At 53.3% G+C, this 19,231-nt stretch overlaps 2 protein-coding genes across 9 annotated transcripts; one reads left to right on the top strand and one right to left on the bottom strand.

Annotated features, from left to right (window-relative positions):
* The first annotated feature begins 980 nt into the window (after nt 1-980).
* Nucleotides 981-15,400, top strand: RTKN (rhotekin). 8 transcript variants are annotated; one of them, XM_073242253.1, is made up of 12 exons: nt 981-1,418; nt 8,987-9,186; nt 10,845-10,906; nt 11,002-11,055; nt 11,154-11,271; nt 11,487-11,696; nt 12,445-12,539; nt 12,620-12,726; nt 12,959-13,087; nt 13,737-13,905; nt 14,066-14,170; nt 14,517-14,697. In XM_073242253.1, exons 1-12 carry the CDS (start codon nt 1,308-1,310, stop codon nt 14,627-14,629), a joined length of 1,473 nt encoding a protein of 490 aa, XP_073098354.1. In that variant the 5' UTR covers nt 981-1,307; the 3' UTR covers nt 14,630-14,697. The 8 variants fall into 8 exon arrangements, with proteins under 8 accessions (XP_073098354.1, XP_017524215.1, XP_017524214.1 ...); XM_017668726.3 differs by lacking the exon at nt 14,517-14,697 and adding an exon at nt 14,704-15,400 and having other exon boundaries at nt 1,008-1,418; XM_017668725.3 differs by lacking the exon at nt 981-1,418 and adding an exon at nt 2,513-3,507.
* Nucleotides 15,401-15,526: 126 nt separating this feature from the next.
* On the bottom strand, nt 15,527-19,229 carry WDR54 (WD repeat domain 54). The gene is made up of 10 exons (XM_017668734.3): nt 19,117-19,229; nt 18,505-18,727; nt 18,334-18,396; nt 17,810-17,876; nt 17,666-17,719; nt 17,215-17,342; nt 16,242-16,342; nt 15,980-16,142; nt 15,791-15,865; nt 15,527-15,714 (listed from the first exon to the last, which is right to left on the bottom strand). The coding sequence occupies exons 1-10, from the start codon at nt 19,158-19,160 to the stop codon at nt 15,583-15,585; spliced, it is 1,050 nt and encodes a 349-aa protein (XP_017524223.1). The 5' UTR covers nt 19,161-19,229; the 3' UTR covers nt 15,527-15,582.
* Nucleotides 19,230-19,231: the final 2 nt, after the last annotated feature.

Raw genomic sequence — 19,231 nt, forward strand, 5'->3', positions numbered from 1 at the left:
GGAAAAGACAGGACCCTTGTAACCCTGAGTGCCTGGATCAAGCCACATCTAAAACCTGACCCCTGACATCTTAGTTTCTTAAGCCAATAAATCTCCCCATTTGCTGAAGTAATCTTAAGTCAGGTTTTCTAAAATAATATTGAATAATTCGTCATAGAAGAGCAATCTTAACCTGGATGTCTCTAGAGCTAAAGGCTGGCATTGCTCTGGCACCAGCCCATCTGCTATGAAGGAGCCCTGCTTTCTCTTAGGTTCTCCCCAGTAAGTTCTGAAGCCCCCAGGAGACTCCTCTGAATGGTCAGCAAGCTAGTCCTCTGCCATTTCCTCCTCTCCAACTAGGCTCTCTAAAGGTGAGGAGGTCCCCTTTTTCTGCAGAAGCCAGGAGTGGTAACCCTGCCCCAACCACTCAGCAAAGCAGCTGAGAGACAGCCAATATTGAAATTGCCCATTTCTTCATTCTCTTAAGGCACTTCAGGTCTGGGTCTCGGTTGCTGAGGTCACTGGTGTCCCATCCAAGGGCACAAAGGGGCTGTACCTGCTCCTTTTTCTTCATAGCTCCATTCCTGCTGGGCATTTAACACTCATTCTACTATGTAACTCTCATAGCAACTGAGGAGTGGAGGTTATTACTGTATCCTCATTGAACAGATTACTGAGGTCAGAAAGTTCAGTGATTGGGCCAAGGCTCCAGCAGTAAGTGACAGAACGGTTTTAAGACGTGTTCAAGCACTGCCGCAGGAACTGTAGCCACTAGGGGTGGGAGGATAGCCAAGGAGGAGACCTTAAAGGGCGGTCGAAGATTGTGGGACGTTGAAATGGTCGTTCGGCAAACTACTTAGGGGAGAGATTGGATGCGGTGACAGGGCCCAGGCAGAGCGCCACGCAGAGGTCCTTGCGGCCACGGAATTTTCTCGGCTTGCTAGGTGGGAGCCGTGGAGGGGAGGGGCTTCCTGATCCTCCTCCCCCCTGCTCAGGTGAGGCACGCAAGACCCGGACCGGAAGGGATGATGCGCCCCCGCAGTGCTGGCGAAGAGTAGTAGGGTGTCCTGGCTGTGGGGCTGTCGGGCTAGGCTTGCTCGGCGCCTCGGGACTGGCCCGGCCGGCCCAGCCTTTGGCAGAGTGGAGGAGGAGGGTGCCGCGCCCAGCCCGCCCAGGTGTCGTCTCCGGGGGCGGAGTTTGGGAACCCGGCAGCGGGAGATTCCCGGCCGGACTGGCGGGCCGGCGTCGAGGGACAGAGAGAACGAGCCAAGGCAGAGACAGGCGGTTCGGGAAGCGCACAGAACAGGCAAAGGCGCAGAGCCGCCAGCATGTTCTCTCGAAACCACCGGAGCCGGGTCACCGTGGCCAGGGGCTCTGCCCTGGAGATGGAGTTCAAACGCGGCCGCTTCCGACTCAGCCTGTTCAGTGACCCGCCCGAGGTGAGAGACCCGCGTCCTTGCCTCCCATTTCCCCTGCTCCAGCAGCCCGGCAGCCCCTGCCGGCAGTCCCCGCCCGCGCGCGCACCGAGGGGCGGAGACGCCGCGGTCCCTCTCCAGACCGCCTGTTGTGGACTTTAAAAAATAAGACGCGGACGGCTCGCACGTTAATCCGACCCGTGCCACCCTCGAGCCACACTCCCCGGACCAGTTGGGGTGACTTTCCTTCTGCCTAGGAAAACTCCGGGTTGGCTTCTATTTAAGGGGCTTCAGGTTCGATTCCGAATGTGCCTGGACCGCGACCCCTTAGGGGCATCCTCGGGCAAAGGGCCCCAGTGAACTCTTGGTTTGGGCGCCTGCTCCCTGCTTGGCTACCAGCCCCATCTCACAACCTGTTTTAACAGTCTGGGACATCCTCCATCAATCTCGATTTCTAGGCCAGGTCTGCTCACTTCGCTGAAGCCTTCCCCAATTGCTCCTTTGTGCCCCTGAAGAACTGGGGGTGTGCGTGTGTGTGCGTGACCTGGGGAGCACCTTTTAACGATCTGGGGTTAGTTCCCAAACTCAAATTTTCAACCTTCTTACCTGGGGCCTAAGGGGAGTCCAGCCTCTAACCTGGCAATTTCCTCCTTGGCCCACCTCTCTACATGCTGTCCAGGTCTAAGCCCTACCTCTACCTCGCCAGGCGTCGGGGAGAGACTGGAAAGTATGGGGATGAGCTAGGACTGAGAGGGCAAGTAGTGACCGCAAAGAGGCCTCCCCAAGGTCAGGTCTGGTTCCCTGCTGAGCCTGGAAAGGGTTAAGTGAGGGGGCCTTCCTTCCGCCCCACTCTCCCTACGAGCCGGGATTCCATGCCTGGCTTCTGCCCTTTCCCCCCAGCCTGCTCAGAACAAAGGCCCTTTCACACCCACCTCCCGGTGTCCCGGGCCTTCTCTGAGTCAGAAGCTAGTGAACGTGGGGGATTTGGCCTTTGTCGGTGCTCCTCAAGCAACCCCTCTTGGGGCCTGCGTGGGGGAGTGAGGGGCGAGACCCGGGGACCAGGAGGAGGGGCCTGTGAGCTGAAGCCGCCCCCGGGATAAGCTCGGCCTTGGGGCAAAGCTCTGAGGAGGAGCCGGGGCGGAGCCGTAGGGCCCTGCGGGCGGTGCAGAGAAGTGTGACTCCGTGGGCCTGGGGTGGAGGGGGGGCAAAGCTGCAGCTGGCTGGGAATCGGGGCTGGTTTCCTGTCTGGAAGGGAAGGGGCCCGCAGAGGGGAGCGGGGACAGCAGCAAAGAGGCACACCCCTGCCTTTCTCCCTCCCTCTCCTCCCTTCTGCTGGAAAAGCGAGGTAATTGTGAGCCCAGGGTGTGGTGGGCTGGATAGGGGCCCCAAGTTGGAAGAGCTGGCCCTGGGGATTGGGCCGCATTTACCCTTTCGTCTCATTCCCTGGGCTCACTATCCCCTCAAGTCCTTACCCCCATCCTCTTCTTCAAACTAAGCCAGAACTCCTCTCAGGAATTTCCAACCTCCAGACAAACCCCGCGACTCTGGAGAACCTGCTCCCTGCCCCCTTCCAGCTGTGCCTGCCCCTCACGCCCTACTGGCACACGCATTCCCCGTCCACCGGGCCAGGGATGTGGGCGGGGGAGGGGGAGGAGCCAGAGTCGGAATGAAAGGGTCTTTTTTTTCCACAGCTGGGAGAACAGCTGCCACCAAAGTAAGACTGGACACTCTGTGCCCAGAGCCCCCTCTGCAGCTGGCATCCCCTCCTGGGACCCCACTTATACTCACCCGCTTTCTTTTCCTTTCATGCCTGGCTCCTGCCAGGGCCCTGAAACAGTGTAGGCAAGGAAAGTTTGTTGCAGCAGTGAGGTCTAACAGGAGTGCAGAGGGACAGGGGGAGCCTCTGCCCTCTGCCCAAGTCTGCCCACATCTTTCAAGACCAGGGGAGCAGCAGGAGGAGAAATTGTGGGGCAGCGTGGTGCCTGCCTGGCACCCGCCTTCTGGAGGGGTTGACAAGGAAAGGGGTACTGGGGGCACAGAGATGCAAGACAGATTGCACATCCTGGAGGACCTGAATATGCTCTACATTCGGCAGATGGCACTCAGCTTGGAGGTAATGTCCCCACCCCTGGAGTATACCTCTTCCACAAGCAACCCAGCCCCAGTCTCTGGGCTGCTCTTCTTTGCTGGGCCTGATGGGCGAGGGCGGGGCCTGCTCAATGTGGGGAGAGGGACAGGTGGTTCTGTGTGTGCTGTGTTGGGTGCTGTGTGTGGACACAGACTCAGTTCTGTCAATCAGAGCATTTTGTTGGCAATACCTATTTCTGGAAGCTCTCTGGGTGGGTGTGGATATGTGTTCTGGGGTCAAGAGCCCCTTTTAGATATGGGAAGAAGAGAGGAGTTTAACATGAGAGGTTTGCAGGAAGGATATAGCCTTCCTAGAGAAGGGGGAGAGAACTCTGGGGCAAGATATGAGGATTCTGCTTGGCCTGGAGGTTGCAGGGAGCTGTTCTTTAATTTATTTGTTCTTAGGCACATTTATTAAACACTTCCTATATACCAAGCACTTTTCTAGACCATGGGATTCCTCACTTAACCAGACAGGAAAGGTCCTTCTACTGGGGGAACAGACAATAAACATGCAAACACCTGAATAATCTCACATTGTGAAATTATATGAAAATGGGGGTGTAATAAACATCACATAGCATTAGATGTGGAGGTTAGGGATGTCCTCTATGACCAGAAGAATATGAAGATGTGGGGAGATTGGAGGAAGGGCTTTCCAGACAGAGGGCATAGTGAGGGCAAAAGCCCTTAAATGAGGATGAGTTCCAGTTCCAGTGCAGCTGGTACAAGGTATTTGGGGTCAAGCTCATGGGGGCGGGCCAGATTATGCAGACCCTTGAAGGCAATGACAAGGCACTTAGATTTTTATTATAAATGTGATGTTGGCTCATGGAATGGGTTTAAGCAGGGGGACGACTCATCTAATGTTTCAAAATGATGCCTGCTATGGACAATAGGCTAGGTGGGGTGAGGCTTGGCAAGAGAGGTAGAAGACAACCACCAGATAGGAGGTTATTACAGCCTTAGGGAATTGAACCTGGTTCTGTGGGTTAAACTGCACATGGTAGGAAAGGAGAAGGGGTTGGGTTTCTAATGATCGTGTAGATATGTCAGGGCTTGTGGGTGGGTTGGATGTAAGGGGTGAGGCAAAGAAAGGAGTCCATGATGATTACCAGATGTGAGGCTGAGCAACTGAGTGGTGTGGCTATTGACTGATGGGGAAGGAGGAGAAAGCTGTGGAAGTGACTGCTGGACCAGGCCCAGGCAGGACTATAGAGCCTAGATCAGGAATGGCAGTTTATTGCACTGTTGCCCTCCTCTGCCCTGGCCCCCACTCTTTAGGTCATACCAGACATTACCAGTCAATCAAGGCACTCCTTACCAGCAAGCCCAGATGTGCCTCCGAGTCTCAGCACAGCCTTGGCATAAGTTGTGCAGGTTGTTTCCTTCTCAATGGTTCTAGACAGAGGCAGGAGCCCTGGCCTGGTTTCAGGCTGCATAAGGAGGGGGCATCTTTATCTAATTTGTTTGCCTGAAGAGGGTCACTTTTTTCTAATGTGCAGAAAGATGCTCAGTGGGCCCATTGGGACTTTGACACTACCTACTGTCATGTGTTGGCACATGAGATAAACCTATTTGCCATCTCTGTTTTCTGCATTGTTCATATTACTAGTTTCATGTGGCATTTAAAAAATTTATAATTTAGTTAATTAAAATGAAATAAAATAGAAAATTTAGTGCCTTTGCTGCTTTAACCACATTTCAAGTGTTAGATGTCTACTGAACATTTCCATCATCGCAGGAGATTTTAATGGACAGAGCTGGTCTAGGTATTTAAATATTTAAATTCTGCATCCCTATCCCCTACTTCCAATGTAATTTTTCTTCATGGGAGTTCTGCCCAAGTTCTGAGGCAGATAAAGGGGCTTAGATTCCACTTTGGTCACCTTCCCTTAAGCCATGGACTGAGGGTACTGTGTTCTTTCTCCACCAAGCTCAGCAGTCCCCCACCCACCTACTCCCCCCACTTACACCCCTTCAAGAGAAGGATCCATTGGTTTTTCAGGGATTGGCAAGGGAGGTAATCATGGAAAAGTAAATCCAAGAAGATTCTCTGGAGAAGGCAACTTAAGCTGCAGGTAAAGAGGAGGTGGGAAAGAAAGGTTGTTTTTAAATATGTGCTGGGCTCAGGTAGAGGTTAGACTTTCCCACTTAATCCTCAATGCTATGAAGGAGGTTGGGATACTCCCTAGTTTACAAACCAAGGCTCTAGAGGTTGTTCTTACAGCTAGTTAAGTTCTTAAGCCAGGATTTGGATTTAGCCCTGAACGAAATAATGAAGGGACCAGAAGGTGATGAGAAGCAGAGCAATAAGTCAGGGACAGAAAAGAGTGGAGGGGAGGGACAAGAATGTCCACGGAGGACCCAAAGTGTGCTGGGGCTTCCGCCTATGATACCGCCTCCTTCAGCCCCTTGGGACATGACCCAGGTCCGGCTGACATCCAGCTGTGTGCTCTTTCCCAGGACTGTCAGTCTGGTGAAAATGCTGCCTGCCTGGGGAGAAGGGTGTGGGTGGGTGGTGAGGGGGCGACAAGAAGCTATCCCTGGAGTGGGTAGATGGAAGCAAAGCACAGGGATCCAGAAACTACACCAGGATTCCTGAGATGCTCTGCCCGGAGGGTGGGAGCTAGGATTTCTAGGGCTTTCTCCACTGTGGGGCCAAGGAAGAGTGGATTTGGGGTTGCAGGACAGTGGAGGGGTGGTAGCCGGAGTTACCTGGGTTCCTAGCCTGACGTGTCCAGACGGCCAGAGACTTCTCCATGGCCCCAGTTGTTCCAATTCAGACACTATCTACCTCCCCCATGCTCCCCGGCAAAGGGTCCCCTTGGAGGGCAACCGCAGCGCGGGAGGGGCCTCCTGCCTCCTGCAACTCAGCGCGGCGCCCAGGCCCCAAGCCCTTTCCAGGACGACGCGGACGCTATCAGACTTAACACTCGCGTTGCGACTGGGTCGCCGTAGCCGCGCCCCTGGGTCCTCAGCCTAGGCGGGCCAGGAGCGCAGGGGGACCGCCCGCGCTCGGAGCCCCTTGGCCACTCTCGCGGCAGTTGGGAGCTGATGTCACCGGCGCCGCGGGCGGAGGCCGCTGAGGCTGAGCGGGCACCCGGGCGCGAGCGTCTCCCCGGACCCCGAGCGCCAACTTCGTCCGCGCCGCACGCGCAATGGACAGGGATAGGGAAGGATCCGTGAGTTCTGGGGCCTGGACGAAGAAGCTAGTCAGGAGGGGACTTGAGAACGCCTCTTTCCCCACCTCCCTCACCCGTTTGGGGAGTTTGTGGCAGAAGCTGGATGCAGAATGGGATGCGGGGGGTGGGGGTGGGAGGGTGTTGACAAGTAGGGAAGCTGAACAGAGGTGGGACCCTCGTGCAGGCATAGCCAGGCTGGGGGAAGCTGTGTAGTTTGGGAGGGCTTCCTGGTGGAGGAGTGTTGGGAAGGAGATTGGCTTATTTCTGAAGGTTCAGGAAGGAAAATCTGGATAGTGCTGGAGTGAGGGGTAATGGGAGCCTGGCCTAGTCCGATGGCCCAGGAAATAATAAAGGAAAAATCTTCAGGGAGGCCAGACAAGGTTTTTGGAGGCAGGAATTTAGGGTTTCCAGGTCTTGGAGACTTGAAGGCTAGAGCCACCAGGGACAGAATCTAGGGCACAGGATGTGGAAGACAGCTGGCGTGAGGGAGAAGAGAGGTTTTGGATGGTCCCCTTCGTCCCCTTCTTCCAACCCAATGTCTCCACTTGGTTTACCTCCTGAACTAATCTGTACACTGTAACGTCAGAGGAGGGTTAGTCTTTCACCCGCTCTGAAGCTTCCCCATCACTTCAGCCAGATGCAAACAGGGTCTGTTTCCTGTGAGCGTTTTTATGCCGTGACATGGCACTTATGGAGTAGGCATTAATGCCTGCATCTCCCACTTCCCAGCTGGATTTTAAATGTGGAGCCTTGGATGGCACAGGGATGCTGCAGTGTTTGTTGAGTGAATGCTGCTACTGTTGAAGTAGCATCATTAAAATAAGCAGGTCTAACATGCTGAGTGTTGTACTACATGCGTTACATCCTTGTCTCACTGCATCCTCACAACCCTAGGGAATGGGGACTATTTCCATCTTCGATTTACAGATGGAGAAGCCAAGGCATAAGGAGATTTAGTATATTGCCAGTGCTTTTGAAATAAGTTTCTTCCCAGCTTCTCAATATTGGCAGGGCTGTAAGTCAGACCACATTTGTCTTATGTCAAACTTGTGCTCTCATGCTCTGCTCTGTGCCAAGACCTTCAGGACTCTTTCTTGAGTGAATGTCCTGAGAATCCTGGTGACTTTCTCTGCACCCCCCTCTCCTGACCCTTATACACAACCTGCTCACTCCTCACTCCTGACCTTTTGCCTTACCTGCCTCCCTGTCACTGTTCCTTGACTCTGTCCTTACCTCCCAAGCTCAATGGGCCAGCAGGTGGCAGATCCCCTAATTTGGGGTGTGTACAGTGTTCTGTGCATCATGGATAACTTTGTAGGTGGACTGAACTTTGTAGGTGGCCTCTCCGCTGAACCCTTGCCAACAAGATGTCCCTTCCTCGTCACTTGAATCTTTGGGGTAACTCAGGATGGCTTTTACTATCTGTGTCCATTCCCTTCAGCTGGTGGTTATCAGCCCTGGCTGTACCTGCGACTCACTGGGGAATTTTCCAAACAATGCACATGCCCCATTCTTAGAGATTCTTATTCTGCAAGTCTGAGGTAGGGCCTGGTAATTTTTTTTAAAACTGAGACTTAATTGTTTAAAGGTAACATAATTTCCAATAGTACAACAGTAAAGAAGGGTATATATAAACAAAGCGTCATAAATCTATTTTCCATTCCTAGCTCCCAGCCCTGCAATCATTATTTTATACATATCTATGTATATAAATTGTACACAAATGGTAGCATACTACTTTTGAGTAGTCATATATTTTCTCACTTCGTATATTTTGAAGATCGTTTCCTTATCTGTACACATATGTGTACCTCACTCTTTAATGGCTGCAATATTCTCTATTTCATGGTATAGATGCACTGTAACTTATTTAACCAATGCCTATTAAAAGACTTTTAATGTTGGTGTTTTAAAACAATGCTGCAATGAATATGGCTTTGCTCAAGTGTAACTATACCTGTAGGTTAAACTCCTAGATATTAGATAGGCTATGTGAACTTGTAGTTTCAAAGTTTTCATAGCTTTTTCCAAATTGTGCTCAAAAGAGCCTGAAGGAATGTATACTTCCACCATCAAATACATGAGGGCATCTGTATTTTTACAAAGTTTCTCTGGTTATTTTGGGGCAGCTGAGGTTGACTCAACCATTGCCCTTCAGTTGCCTGAAACATAAATTTCTTGTCAGTTTCTCCAGAGCCATAGCCTGCTTGGATACTGGAGGGTACTTCAGCCTGTCTCCAAATGGCATTTCCTTCTCATTCTTCACCCCACTCTGGCTAGGACACAGAGTTGCAGAGAAAGCTGGACCATGAGATCCGAATGAGGGAAGGGGCCTGCAAGTTGCTGGCAGCCTGCTCCCAGCGAGAGCAGGCTCTGGAAGCCACCAAGAGCCTGCTGGTGTGCAACAGCCGCATCCTCAGCTACATGGGCGAGCTGCAAAGGCGCAAGGAGGCACAGGTGCTGGAGAAGACAGGCCGGCGGTGAGCAAGGGGGGAGGTGAGGCCTTATGGGGTAGTGGTGTGGCGTGTGGACCAGCTTCCCCAGGAAGCCTTGTCAGGGGCCTGGAAGACACCTTGGTGTTTCACCACTGCAGTGTGTTGTCTAGAAATGCACTAGTGAGTAGCCAGGGCTGGACATAGAAGAGCCAGTGTATCTGGTAAAAGGCTGGCTGGCTGTGGAGCAGTACTGCAAAAGCGTTAATTTTTAAGCCCTGCCTGTGGTCTGATGAGGCTGACTGGCTGGCTTCTGGAAAGCTAGTTTTCTAAAACCAGTTCATCAAATGGCCTATTTACCACAAACTGACAATATATAGTTCATGGTACCTTGGGTTCACTATCAGAGGCAGGGATTGGGTTAAGGAAATGATAACAAAACATTTAAGGGAAAGCCTACCCATGGACATAAGTTAGCTTGTGCATTCTAAAAGGGTTCAGCTTTTGGGTGTGAAACAGAAGCTACACTGATATTAGACTGCAGATCTGACAGATCTATAGTGAAGTGGTTGAGGTGATGCTCTGGTAAAAAATGTTGGAGAGAATATTTTGGCAAGTAATCATTCTGTGAATTGGCCATTTTTAGTAAACTGATCATTTGGAAAACTGGCTTTCAGCAAAGTAGCTTGCTTAACTGTATGGCCAAGTGGGAAGAAGGTCCTAGCATCATGAGCCCATCCCAGTGGTGCCCATCACACTCTGCCCTGGAGGCTGACACAAGGAGATATTGCCAGGAGCCCTCCAGAGCTCACTCATGAAGCCACTGGGGGAAGGCAGAAAATCAGTCTGTGGCCACCCCATAAGCTAAAGCAAGGACAAGCAGGCAGGGGGGCAGCTTCTACTGTGCATTTGTTGTCTCCTGAGAGGTGGCCATTGACAGGCTCTGCCCTGCCCAAGTCTGCAGACAGCCTAAAGTGATTTGAGGTACACCCCAAGACCCTGATAGTGTAACACATTGCCATCACTGCCACACCATTAAGCTTAAGGCCATGTTAAACTGCTAATTACATTAGTGACATTATGACTTAGTATAGTAACATGGCCATCGCTTTAGGGGAGGGACACATGTGCAGTAAGTCCCGGTGATGAGTGGGGAGGGGAGGAAGGCTGGATGCTGGGGGCCCTGCAGTGGGGCTGGGGATCTTGGGCATTGGAAAAGCAGCCTAAATAGCCAGGAGGGTAAAGGAGAGATCAAAGCAGAGGGAAATAAAGGAGAGAGGTTTGTGGCAAATGGAACACAAATGTTCCCTACTCGGGTTCTTGGTTTTTCAGCCTACCTAGGACCCTCACACATCAAAGAAGTGGAGTGATGGTGGAGACTAGCAGCTTCCCTTATTGTTAAAGAAAAGTCTACAAACTCCTCTAAGGGAGTCTCCCTGTGGGCACCTGTCCTCTCAAGCCCTCAGGGGTCTGGGGGAGGTAGTCACTGGGATGCTTGGAGGGGGAGGAACCCTGAGCTTGTACTGTGTGTGAGCTAACATGTCTCTGCTGTCCCCAAACCCAGCAGTCCCCTGGGTTGAATCAACAATTCTGACAGTCCTTCAGCCTTGCCATATCTGCCTGGATGGGGGCTCAGGGTCTAGGGAACTGGAGCCAGAGGGAGTAGTGTCTAGAGGCCAGGCTGGGACGCTGCGATTTGCCCACAGGCCTTCTGACAGCAGGCCGCCCACTGAGCGCTCCCCCTGCCGTGGCCGGGTCTGCATCTCGGGTAAGAAGCACAGCTCCCCAGCTGCTGGCACTGCTTGCCCAACCGCAAGATCTCCTGCCCCATCTTAACATCTCTTCCCACCCCTCTGCCCTTAGACCTCCGGATTCCACTCATGTGGAAAGACACAGAGTATTTCAAGAACAAAGGTGGTGAGTTCCACACATTGGGACAAATTCAGGGGAGTGACCCTGAGGCTGGAGGCTCTTATGGGGTATATTTTTACCAGTTTAGTCTCCTTTGTCCCCAGACCTGCACCGCTGGGCTGTGTTCCTGCTGCTGCAGCTAGGGGAGCACATTGAGGACACAGAGATGATCCTCGTGGACAGGACCCTCACGGACATCTCCTTTCAGAACAATGTGCTTTTGTAAGTTCTTCATCCCTGTGGCTCCCTCCTGTCTCCACTCTCCTCCGTGGATGAGGTAGGCACAGGGAGTGAGCGGAAGGAAAGAAGATGGGCTTTCCCTGTGGAGCTTTCCTATACTTAATACCACATCCGTCCTCCGCCCTAGCCTGTCCCACCTCTTGCCTCCCTGGACACCCCTGAGACCATCCTCCTCTCTTCTTCCTATGCACTTACAGCATTGAGGCAGGGCCAGACTTTGAACTGCGGCTGGAGCTGTATGGGGCCTGTGTGGAAGAAGAGGGGGCCTTGTCTGGAGCCCCCAAGAGGCTTGCCACCAAACTCAGCAGCTCTCTGGGCCGCTCCTCAGGGAGGCGTGTCCGGGCATCGCTGGAGAGTGCTGGGAGTTCAGGGAGCAGTCCCATCCTGCTCCCCACCCCAGCTGTAGGGTAAGGCTCTGTATTCCCTCACTGCTTCAGCTGCCTGTATCCTGCCACAGGTGACCTCTGAGCTGCAGAGCCTGCAGAACTTACTTCACACTGCTGCCAGGCCGTATAGGCAGACATGAATAAGCAGTGTTCACATAGCTGGGAGGCGCTGTGGCCAGTATTCCAGAGCAGGGCCCAAGTCAACTGAGAAGACCAAAAAGAGTGCAGAGAGAACTAGGCTCTGGGGTCTTTACTTTTTTGTAGCAGCACATGTATCTTCTGTAGATAGAACATATCACCCTCGTTGGGGCAGGGTAGCCTGGGCCCTGTGGTCTTGCCTACAGGTGCCTAGAGGCACCCAGTGAAACCACTGGGCCTCTGAAGAGCAGTTTGACAACCTCTAGGGAAATAAAGAAAATACTGATTTTGGAAACAGACATGGGTTCAAATTCAAGCTCCACTGCCTACCAGCTATAAATTATGGGCAAATTTCTTAACCTCTCTAAGCCTCGAGCTGCCTCCTCCATTAACTAAAGGATGCCACCAACTCACAGGGCTGTTGTGGGAAATACAGTGGGAAAGCATGTTTAAAGCCCAGGAACTGGCACTTAGAAGGAGCTGTGCAAATGTTTGTTCTAAACCCTGTGAGGAAGGCAGACTAGTTCCCTGTGGGGCAGCCTGGAAAATGGGGCAGACCTGCTCAGCCCTTATAGCACCTGCCTTCTAACGTGCCGCTGTCAGCTGAGGCCCACTTCGGTTTATCCTGCAGTGGTCCTCGTTACCACCTCTTGGCTCATGCAACTCTCACCCTGGCAGCAGTGCAAGATGGGTTCCGCACTCACGACCTCACCCTTGCCAGCCATGGTGAGTATGTGTGTGCATGGGAGACACTGAAGGGTTCCCTTCTCATTTTGCCCTCTCACTCTGCACTTCCTCTCCCCCAGAGGAGAATCCTGCTTGGCTGCCCCTCTATGGTAGTGTGTGTTGCCGCCTGGTGGCTCAGCCTCTCTGTATGACTCAGCCTACTGCAAGTGGTACCCTCAGGGTGCAGGTGAGGGGCCCTGAGGAATAGAAGGAAACAGGGAAAAGGGAGAGGAGGGCTGGATCCCCTAGGAATCAAAGGACTATTGAATAATCAATCTGGGTGGAGGAAGGAGGGATATGGCAAGGTGAGGAGGGATCAGACAGGAAGGTAGACAGAAAGGAGCAGACTCTTGATGGGGGGCTGGGAAGAAGGGTGTTGGGGTGTGATTCCCCCAGGAAACCTCGAGTCATTTATGCAGCAAGCTGGGGAGCTGCAGGACTGGGTGCGAGTGCATGGAGTCCTGAAAGGCACGCACCTCTTCTGTTACCGGCAATCTGAAGACGCAGACACTGGGGAGGAGCCGCTGTTTACTATTGCTGTTAACAAGGTGATGCATCCCCTGGTGTTGGAGCCACCAGGTGCCAGGGCCCTGAAGCCTCTCCTTCAGGCCCCAGGAGGGTGGGTGCAGACCTCGGAGAGACTAAAGCTAACCTCCTGCTCCTAAGAGCTTCAGGGTCAGGAATGCTCAAGGGACCACATTCTCCCCCACCAGTATCACTGGAAAAAGATAATTTTTTCTGCTTGCTAGCTCAGCCCCTGCTACATCTCCAAGAGCCAGTTTAGGATTTTCCATTCTCCTTCCACCTCTCCCCTCAAATCCCAGCCTGCATCTGCTTCACACTTTCCTGGTCTTCTCTTCCAACTCAAGCACACCGACTTCCCTTCATTCCCTGTCCTTTCTCCTGGCTTTCTTGCTGACTTCTATGGAAGTTCCAAGAGATCTTAGTCTACAATGTGCCTGCTCGCCTCATTCAGTCCCTTTCCCTGTCTCCATCTGTTCCTCTTTCCCTGACTGCAGACCACCTGTCGCATCCCCAGTCCTCTCCTGCCATTCATTCCTGCTGTGGTCAGTAGGAGACAGCAGAGGCATGGTGAAAGCCCCTCTGGCCCCTCCGAAGGTGGGGATGATCAAGCTGCTGCCTTCTGTGACCAAGGTGGAGGTGGAAGCGGAAACAGACCCCTTCTTCCTCCTGCAGGAGACTCGAGTCCGGGCAGGGGAGCTGGACCAGGCTGCAGGCAGGCCCTTTACCCTGAACATCAGTAACCAGTATGGAGAGGACGAGGTGACCCACAGCCTTCAGACAGAGAGTCGGGCAGCCCTGCAGAGCTGGATGGAGGCTCTGTGGCAGCTTTTCTTTGACATGAGTAAGGGGGCTGGGGTGAATCTTTTGAAGGGACTGTGGTTTACTGTTTTTACCAAAGGCTTCTATCTCGAGAATATGTAGAAGGGAACATAGCAGGAAGGGTAGCCTGGCCCTGTCACAGTCCTCCTCCTCCCCACCCTCAATCAGTGCTCTCCCTTCAGGCCAGTGGAAGCAGTGCTGTGATGAAATCATGAAAATTGAAACCCCCACTCCCCGGAAACCACCTCAAATACTGGCCAAGCAGGGGTCCTTGTACCATGAGATGGGTGAGTGAAAGTATACTCCGGAAACCTGATGGGAAATGGGATTGGGGGCTTCAAAGGCACCCAGATAGTAATGACAGATTTGCAGACCCAAGTCCCACTGAGTCCTGGTATATTCCTTTCTCTTTTCCAATTCTTCTTAGAGCCACCTCTGCTAAAGGTCAAAACAAAACCCCAAAGAACCAGATTGATTTCATGGATTTCTTTCCTAATTACTTCTTTTCTGTTTCCCTTTCTGCATGTGGATTCCTGTATCTTCCTCTGACCCTTCACTTGCCTGGCACTGCTTTCATTTTCCTCCTCTTGATTTCTTCATGCATTTGATTTCCTCACTCATCCTGCATCTCAGTCTTAGCAGAGCCCATGGCTCCAGGAGGCCCAGGTGAGGGGCTTCTCCTGCAGGATAATGCAATCTCGGCCGAGATCCAGGCTTTGCTTACTTCCTATTACAGTGACAGGTGATGGTCAGGGCTCGGTAGGCCTGGGGCCTAAGCTCTGACTAGCCCCCTCCCCTCAACCCCTTCCTGGTGCCACAGCTATTGAGCCGCTGGATGACATCGCAGTGGTGACAGACATCCTGGCCCAGAGGGAAGGCACGAGGCTGGAGACACCCCCACCCTGGCTAGCAATGTTTACAGACCAGCCTGCCCTGCCTAGCCCCTGCTCGCCTGCCTCAGTGGCCCCAGCCCCAGCCCAGACCCACCCCCTGTCCTGGGGGCGACCCCGAACATTCTCCCTGGATGCTGCCCCTCCAGACCACTCCCCTGGGGCTTCCTGCTCGGTTGCTCCTCTCCACCTGCAGCAGTCCCCGCAGTCCAGAGGCCTCTGCAGCAAAGGCCTGCTCCGCACTTGGCTCCAGTCACCAGTATGAGAGACAGAGGTGCTAGCAACAGGATCTGGCCAGATGAGAAGATGACCTGCATGCAACTGGGCGCTGTGTATGGCACTGTCTTGTAGCAGGTTGACCAGCTTGGCCTCCCCTTCATCTGCTGAACTAGGGGTAGGTTGGGGAGGGGGAGCAGAAGCCCTACTTGAGCTGTGGTTGCTATGGTACTGAGGGACTTATTCCTGGAACTGGCTGGGACCCCCTACATCCTTCCTGGGATAAAACTGGAACCAATCCTGCCCTCCCTCCCTGCACTAACCAGCTTTGAGGATGGCACTCAAGAGCCCTGGATGGTGATGCACATCCCTTGTGACTCCCACATCAACCATTAAAGTTATTTAACAGCAGCCCTCACCTGGTTCTTGAGGGCAGGTTGCCTCCCTGCTTGGTCTGGACCTACCCTAGCCCCTCTCGGGAGCTTAGTTTACTGGTCCTGAAGTGTAACTGTGATAACCAAATAATCAGACAGGGGCTGGGTGGAGGGGGTACTTTATAAATACCACAGGGGAAAAAGAAGGCTGCTCTTCTCTCACATGCTGCTGAATCTCAGGATCTCTGCAAGGTCATAGCCAGTCACAGCAAAGTTTCTGCCTGAGGGATCACAGAATCGGGCACCACACACTGGGGTGTCAGGTACACACTCACCATGACAGTGTTCCACCTAAAGGAGAGAGGGCTGCTCAGGGCCTGCTGCTCTGTGCTTGGGCCCCCCATTCCACTCCTCTCACCACACACACCTCTATGCAGCCACTTTCTGGGCTTCTGCTCAGCTTCCAAATGTGTACAAAGGTGTCCTCGGCCGCAGAAAGTAGCTGTGAAAAAAAGGCAGGAAGGACGGGTGGTAGTTTGAAGGTGCTGACGGAGGATTAATATTGGCTGGGGTGCCCAGAGAGGGGGCTGCACTGTGGATGGAGGGAGAGACTAACCTTGCCCACCTCCGGAGCCAGGTCCAGGGCACAAATGGCCCGGGCATGGGCATTGATCTGGATGTGCAGAGCTCCTGTACAGGCCTCATAGAGACGCACTTGCCCATTCCCATAGCCTGCTGCTAGAGTTCCCTGCCACAGCTGCACGGAAGGGCATGGAACCCTGCAAGGGTGATACCCCATTTTGATTTCCCAGACCCAAGGCTGCTCCCCACCCTGAAGCTGCCTCAGGAAGGGCTTAGCCCCCTTCCACCTCACCTACCCAAATCCTGGAATTCGAGTCAATAATTTGAATTCAGGGCCTGACCGCCAGACACACAGCAAGCCTGAGTCATCTGCTGTCACCATGTCAGCCATGCAGTCCTGAGGGGAAAGGCAGGATCAGCCCTTCCTTTTTGCCTCTGCTGAGCTTGTATACAGGACAGAAGGGGGAGGGAGGCAATATTTGCATCTTTGTCTTTCCAGAGAAGGGCAGATGTGGTACCATCAGGACTCAGGGTTCCCTCTGGAAGCATAAAATGCTTTCCTTGCATGACTTATGGAAGTCCCCAGGCCACACACATACCATGTGTTAGGAGGGGGTATATAATTGCCCTTACTGACAGATGATGAAACTGAGGTTTTATGACCTCCTGGAGATCTTGCAGTGAGCCAGTCACAGTGATGTCTAGACTCTGGGCCTCTTGACAACCCCCAACCCCAGGTAGCCAATATAGCCCATGGCCCTGCTCTGGGCTAAGTGCAGTGGAGAAAATTAGAAGATACATACCCTGTCTTCAAGAGATTTGTCATCCAATTAGGGAGGCAAGGCTTGTCTTTAAGGGCAGTACCAATTCAGGGTACGGCTAAGGGTGATCAGTGGGAGCTTGAATAAGGGGAAGACTTCCTGGAGGGGTGGCACTGGCAGTGGGCCTGAATAGGTAAGACTTGCCCAATTCCAGAGAAGGAAGCAGTGCAGGTTAGAGATGGAAAGCATCTTAGATGCCATCTGTCCCAACTTTTCAGTTCACACCGGTTTTGAAAGTGTTAATGACCAATTAAGGGCCATATAAATGTAAAATATCTCTGGCCTCAGCAGTAGACACAAAGTTGCTGAGGCCTAAAAAAAAGGCAACAGTTTGCCCAAAGTCTTCCACCTGCTTAGTGACAGAGCCAAGACTTGAACCCAGGTTTCTGCCTCCCAAAGTGGGGATGTCTCCAGGCTCACTGGAGTTGGTGGGGGGGAATCCACTCACCTGTCCCTGAGCAGGCTCCATGGCAATGTCTGTGACTGGTGTCTGGTGCCCAGCCAGCTCTTCACTCAGAACAATGTTGGGACCCTTGGCTGGGATGTCAAATACCAGTACCCGGCCTGACCATGTCCCTGTAGAACCAGTGCCCCACAGATGGCTTCCTTATCCTCCTGAGTCTCCTGCCACCATACTCAGCACTCCTGTCATCCCAGAAACGTTAGTAACAAACCCACCTCTCACTGTTCCACCAGTCCTGCCCCTCCACCAACTACCCTTATTTTATCCCACCCTGCCACTCTGAACCCCTCCATGGCTTTTGGAGTCTCACACCACTCTTCACTCCCACCTTTCCCTCTAACCCTCCATAATTTACTCAGACCTTCAGCACCCTTCTAGCCAAAGCCCACACCCTTGTATCCCAGCACCCCCAATACTCTGCCCTTGGATCCCTCACCCACACAGATGAAATGGCCACTGGAAGCAATTCCTCGGGCAAACACAGCCTGTACTGAGTATGAAAGGGTAAAACTATTAGAAATAGTGCATCCTCCAGCCCTAGAACACTCCCTACCCCCACCCTCCTCAGTCCTGCAGGTACCTGGGGAGGCATTTTCAGAGTCCAGTGCATGCCAATAGACCATGACGGAGCCATCAGGTTCGTACATCTGGAAGATGAGAGCAAGGTGGGGGGCACAACCCAACTGACTTTTGCTGAGTTCTGTGCTGAGTACTTTACTTACTCATGTTAGCCTTAGCTCACTTAACCCTCAACACAACTCTGGGAGGTAGGGACCTATGTGCAGTTGGTTTCTGGATAGCAATGTTTACCTGCCCTGCCTAGCCCCTGCTTGCCTGCTTCAGTGGCCCCAGTCCCAGCCTGGACCCTACCCCACCTGACTTAATCCTGCAGGTACCTGGAGAGGTGCTGAGGATTGAGGATCTGAGATGTTAGTAAAGAGGTAGATACTGGAGATGGCACTTAGGAATTGGAAAAGATGGAAGGAATAGAGATGAGAAATAAGGATGAGTGGGCTATTAGAGGCAAGTGGGGAAGGACCTTGAGGCCTTGAAGAGAAGTTGAGAAACCTCTAGTGGGGGAAGACAGGAAGGTCCTCTTCTTACCTGTATTCCTCTGTGTGAGGTGAGTACCAGCAATACTCGGAAGGGGAGGGCACACCAGTGGACCTGGAGGGAGGTGAATCAGAGTAGGTAGAAGTAGTTAGAGTAGGGTACAGAGGAAGGACAGGGGTTAAGACTGTGTTCAGCAACACCCCTTCCAACTCCATGCCTCACCTGGGTGATAAGTGGAGGACTCACTCCAGCTCCCTCCTTGGCACGGAGCTGGCGATGGGCCAAAGGCACACCCTCCAGGCCAGCGCTGAGAAGTTGGGCGCTGGGTCCATGGACTACCCCAAAATGTGTAAGGTTGCGGACGGGTAGCTGCAGCACACTGAGGTTGTTGCACAGGGCGGCAGCCGAGCCTCGAAGGGGGATGGAGCGCTCCCGGCGGAACATCCTAGGGGAGAGACGCAGGAATCACGAGGCGAGCGGGAAGCACACGACAGCGGCGATTCCCGTAGTGGGTGGGGCGGGGAGTGCTGTCAAGAGGCACTGGAGGATATCCCTGAGACTGGGTAATGATGTGAAGGGCCCAAAGGATGTCAATAGAAGAGTCTGGAGTGGAGAGGGTCCCATGGAGCAAGAGAGAGAGGAGCCCCAGGGCTGAGTCATAGGCAACGGGGGAATCCCAGAGGAGGAATGGTGATGGCACAGGATCCGGTGGCCCCAAGCGCCCAAGCCAAGGTGGGCTGAGGCAGGCAGCCCCAGGCCCTTCCTCCCTTGGTTCGGCTCCCGAAGCGCCCAGTCCGGGTCAGGGGTCACAACAGCTGTCCCCTGCCAGCTTGCCTGACTTCAGGTCCGTTCTGTCCCTCCGAATCCGCCGCCACCATAGAGACGACGTACGTACGCACTGCCGTCAGGCGGGGCGAGCAAACCGAACGCGCAGCGCGTGGTGAGGTTG

The sequence above is a fragment of the Manis javanica genome, chromosome 1, assembly GCF_040802235.1.
Source record: "Manis javanica isolate MJ-LG chromosome 1, MJ_LKY, whole genome shotgun sequence".
In the NCBI taxonomy this organism is placed as follows: domain Eukaryota; kingdom Metazoa; phylum Chordata; class Mammalia; order Pholidota; family Manidae; genus Manis; species Manis javanica.

Excerpts from the sequence above, each read along its gene's own strand:
- WDR54 (XM_017668734.3), bottom strand. The coding sequence starts at position 19,160 with ATGGTGGCGGCGGATTCGGAGGGACAGAACGGACCTGAAGTCAG. Across the intron at positions 16,143-16,241 it reads ACTCGAATTCCAGGATTTGG|GGTTCCATGCCCTTCCGTGC; the intron begins GTAGGTGAGGTG and ends TCACCCTTGCAG. Across the intron at positions 15,866-15,979 it reads TGGCTCCGGAGGTGGGCAAG|CTACTTTCTGCGGCCGAGGA; the intron begins GTTAGTCTCTCC and ends TTTTTTTCACAG.
- RTKN (XM_037027207.2), top strand. The coding sequence starts at position 3,061 with ATGAAAGGGTCTTTTTTTTCCACAGCTGGGAGAACAGCTGCCACCAAA. Across the intron at positions 3,508-8,986 it reads AGATGGCACTCAGCTTGGAG|GACACAGAGTTGCAGAGAAA; the intron begins GTAATGTCCCCA and ends CACTCTGGCTAG. Across the intron at positions 9,187-10,844 it reads CTGGAGAAGACAGGCCGGCG|GCCTTCTGACAGCAGGCCGC; the intron begins GTGAGCAAGGGG and ends ATTTGCCCACAG.